The sequence below is a fragment of the Hyla sarda genome, chromosome 6 (assembly GCF_029499605.1).
Source record: "Hyla sarda isolate aHylSar1 chromosome 6, aHylSar1.hap1, whole genome shotgun sequence".
NCBI lineage: Eukaryota > Metazoa > Chordata > Amphibia > Anura > Hylidae > Hyla > Hyla sarda.
In genome coordinates, this window is record NC_079194.1 from 247626171 (window position 1) to 247643460 (window position 17290).

The 17290-nt window shown below is 42.9% G+C and overlaps 1 protein-coding gene across 1 annotated transcript in view; it reads left to right on the forward strand.

Annotated features, from left to right (window-relative positions):
* Window positions 1-17290, forward strand: part of LOC130277499 (mucin-5B-like) — a 180479-nt gene that overhangs the window by 75690 nt on the left and 87499 nt on the right. Inside the window, exons 7-8 of the mRNA XM_056528174.1 lie at window positions 6466-6688; window positions 7836-7961. Coding sequence (XP_056384149.1) covers window positions 6466-6688; window positions 7836-7961 — 349 coding nt within the window. The remainder of the gene's footprint in view (window positions 1-6465; window positions 6689-7835; window positions 7962-17290) is intronic.

Here is a 17290-nt window from a genome sequence, read left to right on the forward strand (position 1 = left end):
ATCTAAAGGGTTAATAGCGCGCAGCCCCGCATTATAGAAAGGGAGAGGACTCAGGACACTGGATCCTTCTGTGGTTAATAGCAATTCACTGCAAATTTATTCGGATTGAACCAAATTTTTTCTGAAGATTCGGCAAATTGTCCGAATCAAATTTTTGGAAAATTCGCCCATCTCGAATTGCTAGTGCTCATACAAGTGATTCAAGGGGTATTCCAGGATTTTTTTTTATGTAGGTCATAATATAGTGTATGTACCTGTGTGTGACACTTTTCTCACAATTCTTCTGTGATTTTCACTCCAATATTTATTTATGACAGCATACAAAATTACTGTTGTCCCAGATTTTTCCCAGGTTGCAATGCGGCCGAGACATGACTCGCTTGTCAGCTGATGACAGGGAGCCTGTCTGCTTCAATGGGTGGAGCGATTGCTTGGTGGAAGAGAGATCAATCTGCAACTAATGCAACAGTTGTAGGCACCCTGATTGAAAACACCAGGTCTTTTGAATGGATGCAGCTCATTTATGTTTCAATGGGTGGGGTGGCTGATGTGTGGGAGGAAGGAAAATGGAATTGTGGGATTTGTAGTCAAAAAAAGAAAAGTCAAACAGGAAATACCAGTTAACAAAAAGCAAGCCACAGTATTATGGTAATCTCACAACATAGCCATTTAGCCCCAAGACAAGCGCAGATCCTTCATAAGCATGTCAATTACTGTCTGCCAGGTACGTACTAAAATCACCTTATGGTGGATAACCCCCTTAACTGTATAAATAAAACATGTCCAGGGATTAAATGTGAGTGCAGGTGCAGTGACCATTGGGGGGGGGGGGGGGGGGGATAAATATAAATATATATTATTAACATTTTCCAATAAGAATTATTTATTTTTAAATAATTAATTAAATAACACCCTTTTTTTTTTAAGACAAAAACAAAACACTGCAACCAATACATCTGTGAAATGGTGTGAATTTTTTTTTATGTAAAATGGACTCTTACCCCCTTATAAATATCATGTAAAACATGAAATTTACATAACCACGCCCACTTTCGCAAAACTGTTGTGAATAGTGTAAACCTTGGATCATTCTGAAGTAAAACACTTCGAATATCTGATAGAAACTTGCGCGAAACACAACATTTTTAACATGAAGAGTTTTGAATATTCAACCCCCAATCTTTAAATTTTCCTGTTGACTCCCGGCTAACATCTGCCCACAGAATTTTTCACCAAAAATAGTCATGCAACGACTTCTGACATTTGTTGTCTAATTTCTGCCTTTACTGCTTTGCTTCTCCATCTCTATTCTCAGATCTTAACTCAAAAGTCCACTTTAATATTCATTAATGACCTTGTAGAGGGGTTGAATAGTAAAGTAACAATCTTTGCAGATGATACTAAACTCTGTAAAGCGGTAAACACTATAGAGGACAATGCACTGTTACAAATGGTTCTGGATAGGTTGGAGGTTTGGACTGAGAAGTGGCAGATGAGGTTCAACACTGATAAATGTAAGGTTATGCACATGGGGAAGAATAATCCGGGCTGGGATTATGTATTAAATGGGAGCACACTTGGGACAACTGACATGGAAAAGGACTTAGGAGTCTTAGTTAACATAAATTTAGCTATAGTGACCAGTGTCGGGCAGCTGCTGCCAAGGCAAATTAAATCATGGGGTGCATCAATAGGGGCATAGATGCCCACGACAATGAAATAATTCTACCGCTGTACAAATCACTAGTCAGACCACACATAGAATACTGTGTACAGTACTGGGCACCAGTGTACAAGAAAGATGTGGTGGAGCTGGAGAGGGTTCAAAGACGGGCAACCAGGGTAATACAGGGAATGGGAGGACTACAGTACCCAGAAAGATTATCAGAATTAGAGTTATTTAGTTTAGAAAAAGAAGGCTTGGGGGAGACCTAATAACTATGTATAAATATATCAGGGGACAGTACAGAGATCTCTCCCATGATCTATTTATACCCAGGACTGTATCTATAACAAGGGGGCATCCTCTACGTTTAGAAGAAAGAAGGTTTGTACACCAGCACAGACGGGGGTTCTTTACTGTAAGAGCAGTGAGACTATGGAACTCTCTGCCAGAGGAGGTGGTCATGGGGAATTCTGTAAAAGAATTCAAAAGGGGTCTGGATGCATTTTTGGAGAGTAGTAACTACGGATCGACCGATATCGTTTTTTTAGGGCCGATACCGATACCGGTAATCGGTGGAGGTTAGGGCCGATAGCCGATAACTTATACCGATATTCCGGTATAAGTTATCGGCTATTTATCCCCCCTCGACACCGCTGCAGAGCACTGATTTAAAGCGGGCGCTTTAAATCAATGCACTGCGGTGGCTTTTGCGGGGCCATAGGCCCCCGCCGCCACCACCCGCTTCTCTCTCCCTACCTGTCAGGGTGGTCCGGGCCATTCATCCTCCCTTCCTGTAGTGTCCGGCGGCATTCCGGGTGGAGGGTGAACCGGTCCGGGCTGTCCTTCTTCTCCGGGGGTCCTCTTCTTCACTCCGGGCAGGCTCCGGCCAAGTACGCTGCATAGACGCCGCTGCGCAGTGACGCCCGTGCGCAGCGACGCACCTGACGTCACGGCATAGCAGCGCCTATGCAGCGTACTAGGCCGGAGCCTGCCCGAAGTGGAGAAGATGACCGCCGGAGAAGGACAGCCCGGACCGGTTCACCCTCCACCCGGAATGCCACCGGACACTACAGGAAGGATGGATGGCCCGGACCACCCCCATTATGGGTAAGTTTTTTTTTTTTTTATTAACTCGGAGGTTGGGGGAGGGGCCTGACCGGTATATCGGTATGGGCAAAAATCCATACCGATATACCAGCCAGCACTACAGGGGGCGGTCGCGGTGTGGGGCGGCGGATCGGGGGGGCGGTCACGGTGCGGCGGGTCAGGGGGGGGCGGTGCGGTGGGGGCAGTGCGGGGGCGGGGCATTATCGGCTTATCGGCAAGGTAATTGCCGATACCGATAATGCCCAAAATCGTGATTATCGGCCGATAATATCGGCCATACCGATAATCGGTCGATCCCTAGTAGTAACATCACTGATTATGTATACAAGATTTATAGGGACAGAACGTTGATCCAGGGATTATTCTGACTGCCATATTTGGAGTCAGGAAGGAATTTTTACCTCTAGTATGAGGTTTTTTTTTTTGCCTTCCCCTGGATCAACTCAGTAAAGACTCATTAGGGATATAGGTTGAACTTGGTGGACTCTAGTCTTTTTTCAACCTTATTAACTATGTTACTAAAAACTCAATGTGCAAGTTAAATGTGTGCTATTTACATTAAGAGATTTTCATCCAAAATAGTCATATCATCTAAATAATCTGTGTCTATCACCTGTTAAAACAGGCCTTTCAAATGTTCTGTGCTTACTGGGGTGGTGGTAAGGTTTAAAGCAAGCTGGTAAACTGCATGCACTAATATAACTGGCTGGAGGCTGGTATTTAAGGATAATCTTACATGTTCGTTAGCGGCTATGGATAGTACATGTGATTTACCGTTCATTTTGAGACTGTGTTTGGACTTGTCCTTTAAAACAATGCTAAACCAGGTCCAATCTGGCATTCCGTGCCTTAAAATACTGCCAACAGCCTCCAGCCATTTAAACCAGTGATCACCCCTATTTGTACTGCTTATATAATTGTTAGAAAACATAAATACATTTGCACTTTCTTTGATGTTTTTGCACTGACTCCCACTGGAACTAGCTGAAATCTAAATACCGTACTTCCTCCTCCTCCTTTCACCAAAGTGGCACTGGCGGGAGTCAAAAGTCTCAAGTCATAGTCAGCAGTGCAGAATGAGTTCCTGGCACGGGCAACTAATTTTGTTGTTTCATTGCTTAAGGCTTTCACACATTTTCATTAATCTTTGTCTATCTAAGTGTGCCACCCAGGTCAGAGCAGCTTGCCCTGATTTACACATCTAAAGTGAGATGACTGATCCTGGAGTTTGCAGCATTAATTTGGTTCCTGTTGTTTGTGATAACACTTTCTTTGAACTTGCGGAAAGAGGAATCTATCTTGAGCCAACTGCTATAAATAAATACTGCAGAGCATCTGCTTTCTTAGGCATATGTTGAACATTTGCCAAATTAATCTTATTACACCTGTTTAATTCAATAAATATAACTGGACTGATAGACTGGTCTTCACAATGTCATCCCTTAAAGGGGTACTACCATGCTGACAACTTATCCCCTATCTAAAGGATAGGGGATAAGTTGCCTGATTGCGCGGGGTCCCTCCAACTCAGCTCACTCACCACATGGACCAAAAATAGGAGGGCTTGCTCTGTGTTCTGCAGAGCTGGAGCTTGGAAGAAGCGGGCCGCCAGCCCGTATAGCCAAACGATTGAACAGTGGTAGATACAGCTTCTCAGCGAATTACTGTTAAAATCCAAACTTTAATGAAATCAATATAACATGGGAAAATTATAGATAAAAACAGATGCTGACGTGTTTCGGGCTTAGTGCAAGCCCTTAACCATGATTAAAGGACAACTGCAGCGGCATTACACTTATCCCCTATCCACAGGATAGGGGATAAGTGTTTGATCGCGGGGGTCCGACCACTGGGACCCCCTCCGATCTCCCTAACGGGGCGCCACCATGAGCGCTCATGGTCACGTAGCGTCGACCTAGAGGTCGACGGTGACGCCCTGTCTCCTCCCCGTCTCCTCCCCGTCCCCATACAGTTCTATGGGGGAGACGGGGAGGCACGAACGCTGCCTCCCGCCTCTCCCATAGAGATGTATGGAGGAGGCGTGCCAGCTGCAACGTCGTGCTGCGGCTGGCACACCCCCTGCACAGGAGATCGCCTGGGGCCCCAGTATTCGGACCCCCCGAGATCAAACACTTATCCCCTATCTTGAGGATAGGGGATGTGTTTGTAACGCTGCAGATGTCCTTTAAGGGCTTGTACTAAGCCCGAAACGCGTCAGCATGTCTGATTTTATCGATCATTTTCCCATGTTTAATTGATTTCATAAGTTTGGATTTTAACAGTAATTCGCTGAGAAGCTAGATCTACCACTGTTCAATCATTATGACAGAACTATAGTGAATACTGTCTCTAAAAATTAAAAAGAGTAAATGAAAAGGATAACTATTAAGGGTCTTTAGAGGGCTGGGTGATAACTGCTATGGACATGGTAATGATCAATGTAGGTCACACGTATCCTTAGATACAGTATTTCTGCATGGGAAATCTAGACCATTTGGAGCTGTTCCTCTAATATTCCACTTGAGGTGGATGAATCAATGGACAACTGGGCAGTACTGTTTGTCAAGAAGCATGTCCCTCCAAGCATGTCCCTGATTGGGCAGTAATTGTAGAAAGGGCAAAAGATAGGACGATTCTCCCGTTGGCGCCTTCACCCAAAAAGACCAGTATGCCAGAAATTTGTAAAATCACTTGGCTTTATTGGGTAAAATGGGATGCAACACAATGGTTTCGAACCCGAGCCCACCATTGTGTTGCATCCCATTTTACCCAATAAAGCCAAGTGATTTTACTAATTTCTGGCATACTGGTCTTTTTGGGTGAAGGCGCCAACGGGAGAATCGTCCTATTTTTTGCCCTTTCTACAATTACTCCACGCTTTAACCAGTGAGTCACAGTGAAGGATGCCGAGGCTGCCACCTGTTCCTGCACCACAGACTACAGCGAGTCTACAGGCACAATAAGGTGTTGTGCCCTCAGCACAACCACCCACAGTAAGGTGCATTTAACTGTGCACGCGTTACCCTATCTCTAATAATATTCCACTAGGAGCGCACCTAGTTTTTTACATATCTTCCTGATTGGGCAGTGTCAGTGTAAGTCAGTAATGCAGAGGAGAATACAGAACACAAATAGGTGCAGTATGTGCTGTTACCTCTTAGAAAAAATGTATAATAAAACAGGTATTGCCTTTACCTGTAGATGTTGCACTGTATGTACACCACCACTGTACAGTGACCCCCCCCCAACCTACGATGGCCCCCACATACGATGGCCTCTCGTACAGCAGTCATGCCCCCTCCCATAGACTTGCATTGAGGGGGCGTAGTCGTGACGTCACGACTAACTAATTTAGTTCCGAACGCTGGCCAGTGGAGTACCACTGGCTACACTTCCCCACCTACCTATTCTTGAATTTAGTTAAGGATTCCAATTACTCATTAAGCAAATTCAATATATTATTCCAACATGCAGGCTGTACATGTGATCACAACCACTGAGTGGCCACATATAGCACATCATATACTATACATCTACTGACTGAGTACCACAAAATTATGTTGTTGTAGATTGTTTGTTTTTGTTTTTTTACAAATGTTGAAATACTGTATGAGGAAAGGTGAGGAAGAACACATCAATACTTTTCTTTAAACAAACTCCATTTATGATATTCTATTACTTTTATTTTCTAGAGAGCTATGTGCCTGAAGCACTTAAGAAACCATAAATGGATGAAATGCAACAGACTGGTTAAACCAGAGCCCTATATAGAGGCTTACATGCTGGATATGTGCCTCTGTAATGCCACAGCAAAGTATAGATCTTTCTGCCTATGTAGCACTATTACTGAATACTCCCGCCAATGCGCACTTGCTGGTGGAACACCCCCAGATTGGAGAAGCCCTTCAATGTGCTGTGAGTATTGCTTATCTACTGAAATAATTACCACTTGAAAGGATGTTTTCATTAATCACTGTTTAAAAGTGTTATCCACTGTTTTAAAATTCTAATATGCTGCATGGGCAGGTAGGAATAGATAAAAATGTATACTTGAGGAAAGAAATATATATATATATATATATATATATAAAATATATAGAAACCTGTCCTCTAAAGCACTAGGGGTATAGTAAAAAGCAATAGAGGAAAGAGAGAGCAAATCAATAGTATGTGGATCCAATTGTTTGAGTGAAAATATAAGTGTATTTATTATATAAAACAATATAGGGTATACAGCCAATCACCTAGCAGGGCCCTTGCAGGTGAGAGGTAGATAATAGGATAATAAAGTAATATAATATTAAAATAATGATAGAAATGATGGTAACAATAATAGCAATAAAGCAATAAAATAGCACAAAAAAGCAAAAGATGAGTGAATATCCGCTGTAAAGATAAAAAGTCTCTTTTCAATAATCACAAGTCTCTTTGAAAAAATGCAAGGACAAAGTCCATCAATGGTGTGAGCTAGTACCACGAATATTGCAAGTGCCGGGAGTATCACAAGTATCATATAGTCTCATAGAGTCTCAGTAGTAGCGCTTATCATCAGTGGTAAATCGTGGGAATAATTCAGTTGTGAGGCCTGCAACAGTGTTGCGGTCTTAGACACAGTAGCAAGTCAGCTCAATCTGTAAGTATATTGCAATTCCAAGAACAATGTAGCAATGTAGCGAATGTATCGCGGTGCACAGCACCACTCACCCTCCTCAACGAGCTTGTACAGCCGCGATATCTTTAGATGCGGTGCCTGTCTGTGTTCCAGTGGGGGTGAGTGGTTCTCCGGGGGCTCCGAGTGTCCTGGGCTGGCACAAAGAGGCGTCCGGCCTAGTAGGGTGATGTCCAGGAGTTCTGCCGTCCGGGGCTGTGGATGAATGAATGGCTGACAACAGGTGCGTGTCTGAATGATGCGCTAGCAGTGCGCGCGTTGTGGTGGTCCTGATACCAGAGACATCCAGCAATTGCAAGTCAGTTATTGAGCGGATAGAGTCTTTGCAACCGCTGGATGTCTGGATGTTTTGCTATTACATCTTTTTAATATATGTTTTTCTTACTCCTTTAGACAAACCTTGCCAGGATAATCTGATCTATAAAGAATGCAGTCCACCATGCACATCTACCTGCTCAAACCCAGGACAGCAATATTTTTGTGATGGACCATGCGTGTCTGGATGTGTCTGTCCAAAAGGCAAGCAGAGCAATTAAGTATCTATTATAATCTATAACCACACTGGTAGGACTGATGTCCATTAAAACAAACTCACCTTTCCTACAAATAAAACATCCTGTAGTTGTTTGAAAAAGTAAAAAAAAAATGATTTCCCCATGTATAATGCATTTACTAAAGATAGCAGAAACTCCTATAGAAACATAAAGTGTTTCTATCATATGACTTGTTAAAGGGATTGTGCAGTGGAAAATAATTCATCCCCTATCCACAGAATAGGGGATACGTAGCTGATCGTGGGGGGTTCGACCGTGGGGGACCCCCAATGATCTCCTGCTACACAGAACAGGGTCGGCACATTCACTTCATGTAACTCTCTGGTAGATCTGGAGATATACGAGCGCTGTACTTGTGTATCTCAGGCTCTCCCAACCCCTGCTCCATGCAGCAGGAAAGCCGGAGTTCCGTGAAGGAGATCAGGGAAGGTCCCAGTGGTCGGACAGTGATCCTGTGGATAAGGGTAAGTTAGTTTTTGCTGCACAACCCCTTTAAAAAGAAATGTCAAAAGTTTTTAAAAGAATGCTGCATAGTCAGTGTTGCTTTTCTAAATGTAATAGAGATATTCAGGAGACTGACTTAGAGTTTGCAACTCCAACAAAGCTTTATCTATGTTTTTGGTGGCTACACATACACCCTGCTTCAGAACAGTCAGGCTAAGTTTCCACTTGTTTTTTTGTCCTGCGCTTTATGGTTTGAAAAGACCGCAAGAAAAAAATGCCAGTACAATTTCCTGCGTCTGGCGTTTTTTTCTGTTGTTTTTTCATTTGTGTGGAAATTGCATTTTTGGCCTCTTTGGCGTTTTTTTTGGTATGCAAAATTTGTTGGGTATCAAAAAAAAATAAAGGATGCAGTAGTGATGGAAAAAATTATTATTATTTATTTAACGAAATTTATATTTTTTATAACAAAATTTTAATTCATTTTTAATAAAGCTTGTTTCACTTTTTTTTCCTCTCTTTTTTGACATTTTTTAGGTAGTACTACTACTCCCAGCATGGAACACACTGTTCCATGATGGGAGTAGTAGTACCTGTACTAATAGACCTATCGCCCGATGGGATCGTCCATAATATAGCAGAGATGCGGAGCGGCTCTATACAGCACTGGCATCTCTGCACTATACTCCGGCCAGTGATGTGAATAGAGTGGGGATTGGCCGGATGGTGGCAGCCAATCACCGCTCTTAGGCTAGGATTCGACTTGTTTTTTTTTTCTGGCAGTTTTTGGAAAGCGGCCACTGAAGTTTTTGAGCCAAAGTCAGAAGTGGATCCATAAGGGAGGAGAAGTGTAAGTCCTTCCTTTATATGTCCTATTCCTTTTGAATACACTTCTGGCTTTGGCTCAAAAACTGCAGCCGGCCGCTCTTCTATGGTCCCCTGCACTGATGTATATATAGCTATTATTCATATTTCCCACAGAGTTGTGATTGGCTGCAACCATCTAGCCAATTACAGCTCTCTGCGATAAATATGAATGGGTGTATATATATAGCAGTGCAGGGGACTATAGAAGAGCGGCCGGCCGCATCTATAAATTATACAGGAGGATTGCAATGGACTTGGATAGATCTGTCAATTTGTAAAGGTACTACTACTCCCATCATTGAACAGTGTGTGTTCCTTGCTGGGAGTAGTAGTACCACCTAAAAAATAAATAATAAAAAGTGAAAAACACACACACTACATTTTTATTATTGTCGGCTACATTTTTATTGCCCTGACCGCCCACATAAATTGATCCCTGTTTAAAAATGAATAAAAATGTTGTTATAAAAAAGATACATTTTGTTAAATACAATTTTTTGAATCACTACTGTATCTTTTTTACTATTTTTTTTTAAATGGTACCTACGAAATTTTTATAAAAAAAAGGTATCTCTTTTTTGGATCGTGATGAAGTGAATAAAAACTGCCTGAGAAAATGCCAAAGTTAAAACCCACATGGCGTTCTTCTTGGCATTTTTTTTTACTCCCATAGACTTCTATGGGAGAAAAACACCATGATTTCAGGGAAAAAATGCCAGTGGCTCAACATGCTGCAATTTTGCAAAACCGCCAAGGAGCTGAAAAACGCCTAAAAAGAGTGAAAAAACGCTATAAGGATAAAAATAATGCCAAGTTGAAAAATCATTTTGCAATTTCTTATTGATTTACAGCTAACATCTGGCCGCAGCGTTTTTCTGGCCAAAAAACCGCCATGCAGCAGAATTGGCGTTTTTCTTGCTGTTTAAAAAAAAAAACAAGTAGAAACTTAGCCTCAGACAGACAGGTTTTTGCTTTTGTTTTCTTGCTAATGAGTTTAGTCCCATTAAGATGTGAAATTTGTCGGGAGAGGCATTTTTGAGGGATTGTGTATATATAGCAATAGGTTATTAGCTTACCTAATTGTTACCTTGCTGCATATTTAACCCCTTCCTGCAAAATCAGGTGCATGTACGTGGTGATTAGGGATGACTTCCCGCATCACCACGTACATGTACCAGATGAGAATAAACTGTCACAGGGCCACCTGGCGCTATTACAGTTTATTGAGCTCGACTGTGCTGCACAATCGAGCCTCCCTGAAACCAGCCAGGGACCAATCACAGAGGTCCCTGGCCAGCGATCGCTACTATTGGTCCAGCAGTATAGATGAACCAATAGCAGAGGGATCTGGTGCGGGTCTCCTCCTTCCCCCTCTCCTCCGTCGCTTCACTGTGTGAAGCTATTGGTGGTGAGGGGGCCCCATCGGAGGAGGCCACCCGCGGACACTCAGGATGCCCTGTAGACGCTGCAGTCACTGAGACTGCAGCGTCTATTAGGATAACAGAGGGAGGGAGCTCCCTCTGATACAGTCACTGATGTGCACTCCATTGAATTTTGTGTATAATAGTAAAAAAAAAACAGTGTGAAAAAAGTGTGAAAAATAAAGTGAAAAAAATAGAAAATAATAAAAAATGATGAAAAATATAAAAAATAATAAAATTAATTATATATGTGCATAATACACCCCCAAAAATAGTCACCCCAAATACATTATGTCCCGCAAAAAAAGAGTCCTCACACAATTGCGTCAGTGAAAAAAATAAAAGTTACAGCTCACAAAATGCGACGTCTTTCAAACATGATTTAAAAAAAAAAATGTTTTTATGCCATAAATGAACTAAAAAGAATATATATATATATATATATATATATATATATATATAAATTTGGTATCGCTGTAATCGTATCAGCCTGCAGTGGAACATTAACATGTCATTTATACCGCATGACGAATGACCTAAAAAATAATAAGAAACATCTTGAGTTTTATTTCTTTGTCAACACCTACTGTGTTGGATTAATATGAAAAATCTCCAAAAAAATAAACATTTTAAATTCCGCCTACACTTTGCTTTTATTTCTGTGAAACGCCTAAAGGGTAAATAAAATTCTTCAATGTCATTCTGACTACTTAAAGGGGTGCCTTTTATAAAATGGTTTGATTTATGGGGGTATCTAACATACAGGCCCCTCAATTCCACTTCAGAACTGAACTGGTCCCTGAAAAATTGATTTTGAAATTTTCTGGAAAATCTGGAAAATTGCCACTAAACCTATAAACCCTCTAACATTCTAAAAAAGTTAAAAGAATGTTTATCAAATAATGGGAACATACAGTAGACATATTGTAAATGTGAATTAATCATGGCTATTTGTCATACGAGCAGAAAATATCAAATCTAGAAAAATGCTATTTTTTTTACAAAAACTGCTAAATATTTCAATAAAAATGTACCACTAATGTAAAGTACAATATGTCACGAAAAAACACTCTGAATTGCTTTCATAAGTGAAAATGTTCCAAAGTTATTACCAAATAAGTGGACATATGTCAGATTTTGAACATTTGCCATGGTCATTAAGGTCAAAATAGGCTATTGAGTAAATGGGTTAAAGTACTGTTTTTCTCTAAGTGTACTATAGATATTCTAGTAAAAACTGACTTATCTAAAATTGGATTAGTTGTAGATGAGTCCATTTCAGGGTTAAAAATGTTTTAATGGAGTTCAAGAGAAATTGGACTACTTAAAAGTTGCATTATTAAAGGCAACAGAGACAGTAATTGCATTAGGCTTGTCAGTAAGAGCATAAAGAGAAAGAGACTGTGGCAGAAGTGTCCAAAATAATAATAACAATAATAATAAAATATAATATATAAAATTAATAAAACAGAGCAATGAAGATAGGGAAATTTATAAGATCGGGCAGAAAGAGGCCAAGCAAGTTATAAGGGCTTCTAAAGCACAAACAGAAGAGAAACTAGCACGGTCAGTAAAAAAGGGGATAAGACATTCTTCAGATATGTAGATGAAAAAATAAATGGAAATTAAAACAAGGGATAACTAAATTGAAAACAGATGAATGAAGGTATATACACTGCTCAAAAAAATAAAGGGAACACTAAGATAACACATCCTAGATCTGAATTAATGAACTATTAGTATGAAATACTTTCATCTTTACATAGTTGAATGTGCTGACAAAATCACACAAAAATTATCAATGGAAATCAAATTTATCAACCCATGGAGGTCTGGATATGGAGTCAAATTGGAAAACCACACTACAGGCTGATCCAACTTTGATGTAATGTCCTTGAAACAAGTCAAAGAGTCATAGTAGTATGTGTGGCCTCCATGTGCCCATATGACCTCCCTCCAATGACTGGGGATGCTCCTGATGAGGTAGCGGATGGTCTCCTAAGGGATTTCCTCCCAGACCTGGACTAAAGCATCTGCCAACTCCTGGACAGTCTGTGGTGCAATGTGGCATTGGTGGATGGACATAATGTCCCAGATGTGCTCAATTGGATTCAGGTCTGGGGAACGGGCGGGCCAGTCCATAGCATCAATGCCTTCCTCTTGCAGGAACTGCTGACACACTCCAGCAAACATGAGGTCTAGCATTGTCTTGCATTTGGAGGAACCCAGGGCCAACCGCACCAGCATATGGTCTCACAAGGGGTCTGAGGATCTCAGTACCTGAGGGCAGTCATGTTACCTCCAGCAAACACATGCACATTTGTGGCAGTACTCTTCCTGCTCCTCCTTGCACAGAGGCGGAGGTAGCGGACCTGCTGCTTGGTTGTTGCCCTCCTACGGCCTCCTCCACGTCTCCTGATGTACTAGCAGCGCCTCCATGCTTTGGAAACTACGCTGACAGACACAACAAACCTTCTTGCCACAACTCGCATTGATATGCCATCCTGGATGAGCTGCACTACCTGAGCCACTTGTGTGGGTTGTAGACTCCGTCTCATGCTACCACTAGAGTGAAAGCACCACCAGCATTCAAAAGTGACCAAAACATCAGCCAGGAAGCATAGAAACTGAGAAGTAGTCTGTCACCACCTGCAGAACCACTCCTTTATTGGGGTGTTTTGCTAATTGCCTATAATTTCCACATGTTGTCTGTTCCATTTGCACAACAGCATGTGAAATTGATTGTCAATCAGTGTTGCTTCCTGAGTTAGACTCACCGCAGATGACAGGTACCCAGGAGGTAGTAGATCCGTAATACCACGGTGGTCTGGAGAAGGAGATGTAGATCCGCTGGTCCTGTGGGGCGGATGACGCGGGCCATGCCAGGGAGCGGAGTCTAAGGTGCCGCTGGTTTTCACCAGAGCCCGCCGCAAAGCGGGATGGACTTGCTGTGGCAGGCGGCGCCAAAGTTGCTATCCCTGGCACGACTCGACCCCACAGGCGGCTGAGGTGAAGCATGGCACAAAAGGAACGGGCAGGGTGTAGTCAGGCTGGTAAGAGGTCAGGGCAGGCGGCACAGGAGCGTAGTCAGTAGGGAAGCAGAAGGTCAATAGGCAGGCGGCTAGCAACACGGTCAAGTCACGGAATGCAAGGTCTGGTACACGGCAAGGAACACTATAACTGCTTTCTCTAAGGCGCTAGGGCAAACAAAGATCCGGCAGAGAGCAGGGGGAGGTGCAGAAACTTATAATAAATGTGCAGGTGCAAACAATAATTACGGGCGCACTGGCCCCTTAAATCTGAGAGCTCCGGCGTGCGCGCGCCCTAGCAGGCGGGGACATGTGCGCCGGAGCTGAGAAGGCACAGCAGGAGACAATGGTAAGTGACGGGCTGGGCAGTGGAAGAGAAGGAACAGTGCACTCACGGCCGGGATGTGTGGCCGAAGTGCAGGATGTTACAGTGATGGACTGGGACTCTCCTGCAGGCACGTCCCGCAGTGCGAATCCCAGCCCCGCCGGTCAGTCGAGGAGAAGGAACAGTGCACTCACAGCCAGGATGTGCGGCCGGAGCGCAGGATGTTACAGTACCCCCTCTTTGGTCTCCTCCTCCTCTTCGGGCTGAGAAAATGTTTGAGGAGACCACGATCCAGGATGTTTTCCTCAGGCTCCCAAGACCTCTCCTCAGGACCAAATCCCTTCCAATCAACCAAAAAAATCTCCTGCCACGTACCCTTTTCGAGGCCAAGATCTCTTTGACTTGAGAAACGTCAGAGGAACCGGAAACAGGAGTGGGAGTGGTGGGTGTTCTTTGTGAGTAATGATTGATAACTAGAGGCTTGAGGAGAGATACATGAAAGGAATTAGGGATGCGTAGAGAAGGGGGTAAACGGAGTTTGTAAGAAACATCCTTAATCTTTTATATGATCTCGAATGGACCCAGGAAACGAGGACCTAATTTGTAACTTGGGATTTTGAATCAAATGTATTTCGAAGATAACCACACTTTATCACCAGGAGAGTAGGATGGAGGAGATCTTCTTTTCTTGTCTGCCTGGGTTTTCATGTGGGAGGAGGCCAGAGATAATAATTGCTGAGTCTCAATCCAAATGGAGGAGAAATCTCGGACAAGTTTGTCTACAGCTGGGACACTGGAAGAAGCTGGAACAGGAAGAGTAGACCGGGGATGATGACCAAAAACAATAAAAAAACTGAGATGTTTTCGTGGATTCAGAGTCTCTCTGATTGTAGGAAAATTCAGCCCAGGGAAGAAGATCCACCCAGTTGTCCTGACGAGCTGAAACAAAATGGCGTAAATAAGTCTCTAAAATTTGATTTACCCTTTCCACCTGGACTGTGGGTGGTAGGCAGAGGAAAAATCCAAATGGATGCCATGGCAGAAACAAAAAGCTCACCAGAATTTGGACACAAACTGAACTCCGCGATCCGAGACGATATTTTCAGGAAGACCATGAAGGCGGAAGACATGAAGTAAGAAGTGCTTTGCCAGTTGTTGAGCTGAAGGGAGACTGGGAAGAGGAATAAAATAAGCCATTTTAGAAAAATGATCAACTACAACCCAGATGACTGTGTTATTATGTGATGGGGAAGATCGATAATAAAATCCATAGCAATGTGAGTCCATGGAGTCTCAGGAATAGGCAACAGCTGCAAGAGTCCTGCAGGTCTTAGGCGAGGGGTCTTATCTCGAGCACAAGTGGCACAGGAATGCACAAATTCAGAGACATAGTGTTTCAGACGAGGACACCAATAGTGTCGGGAGATTAGAAGAAGGGTCTTGCGTACTCCAGGATGGCCAGCCAATAAGGAAGAATGACCCCAGTTTAGGACTTTGCATCTCAATCTGACTGGTACGAAAGTTTTACAAGGAGGTCGATTTAGAAGATCGACAGGGGCTGCAGTAATGACGATCAAGAGGGATAATATGTCTTGGGGGTTTGATCCAATCCCACAACATCAGAAGATTTGAAGAGGGCATCAGCTCTGATATTCATGTTAGCTTGATGGAAATGTGTGAAAAAATTAAATCTGGAAAAGAACTACCACCACCTTTCCTGACGAGGATTCAAACGTTGAGCGGACTGAAGGCACAGGAGATTCTTGTGACCTGAATAGATGCTGATTGGATGAGGAGACCCTTCCAACAAATTTCGCCACTCCTCTAAGGCGAGTTTTATGGCAAGCAGTTCACGATCTCCGATGGAGTAGTTTATCTCTGCAGGCGAGAAGGTTTTAGAAAAGAATCCACAGGTCACTGTCTTACCCTTGGTGCTTTTCTGGGTAAGAATAGCACCCACTCCAATGGAGGAAGCGTCAACCTCCAAGGCAAAAGGTTTTCCAGGATCAGGTCGTGATAGCACGGGGGCTGAAGCAAAGGCCGACTTTAGGCTGGAGAAAGCCTCTTTGGCCTCAGGAGGCCACAACTTAGGGTTAGTATTCTTTTTGGTGAGGGCGACTATGGGAGCAACCACAGAAGAGAAATGTGGGATGAACTGACGATAATAATTGGCAAATACCAGGAAACGTTGAATAGCCCGAAGACCGGTATGGCGATGCCATTTCAATACTGCAGACAGTTTTACTGGATCCATTTGCAGACCTTGATGAGAGACAATATAACCGAGAAAGGGAAGACTGGATTCCTCAAATAGGCATTTCTCAAGTTTGGCAAAAAGATGATTCCTCCGGAGGCAACGAAGAACCAGACGAACATGAGTATGATGCTCCTCCAAGTTGGAAGAATAGATCAATAGATCAGAAAGATAAACGTAAACACAGGTATAGAGGAGGTCACCGAAGATATCATTGACGAATTCCTGAAAAACAGCTGGAGTATTGCAAGACCAAAAGGCATCACGAGGTACTCAAAATGTCTATCTCGGGTGTTGAAAGCCAATTTCCATTCGTCTCCCTCTCGAATTCGAATCAGATTATAGGCTCCACGTAAGTCCAGTTTGGAAAAGACTTTGGCCCCCTAAAGACGATCAAAAAGTTCTGAGATCAAAGGAAGAGGATAACGATTCTTGACCGTGATTCTGTTGAGACCTCTGTAGTCAATACATGGACAGAGAGAACTTACAAAGAAGAATCCGGCTCCGGCAGGAAAAGAGGATTTTCGGATAAATCCCTTTTGGAGGTTCTCTTGGATGTATTCTTGCATGGCTTGAGTCTCCGGGACTGACAGGATAAATTCTACCACGAGGTGGCATAGTTCAAGGCAGTAAATCAATGACGCAGTCGTAAGGACCATGTGGAGGCAAAGTCTCGGCCTGTTTTTCTCAAAAGACATCAGAAAAATCCTGATAAGTGGAAGGCAGACCAGGCATAGGAGGAATGGTAGAAACAATTTTAGGCTGGACCGATTCAAGACAACTATTTTGACAGCACTGTCCCCAGCGGGTAATCTCTCCAGATTTCCAGTCAAGCTGCGGGTAATGACGTTGGAGCCAAGGAAGACCAAGAAGTATCTGTGAGGTACAATGTGAAAGCACAAAGAATTCAATCCTTTCCTTATGCAAGACTCCCACCTGCAAAAGAAGAGACTCTGT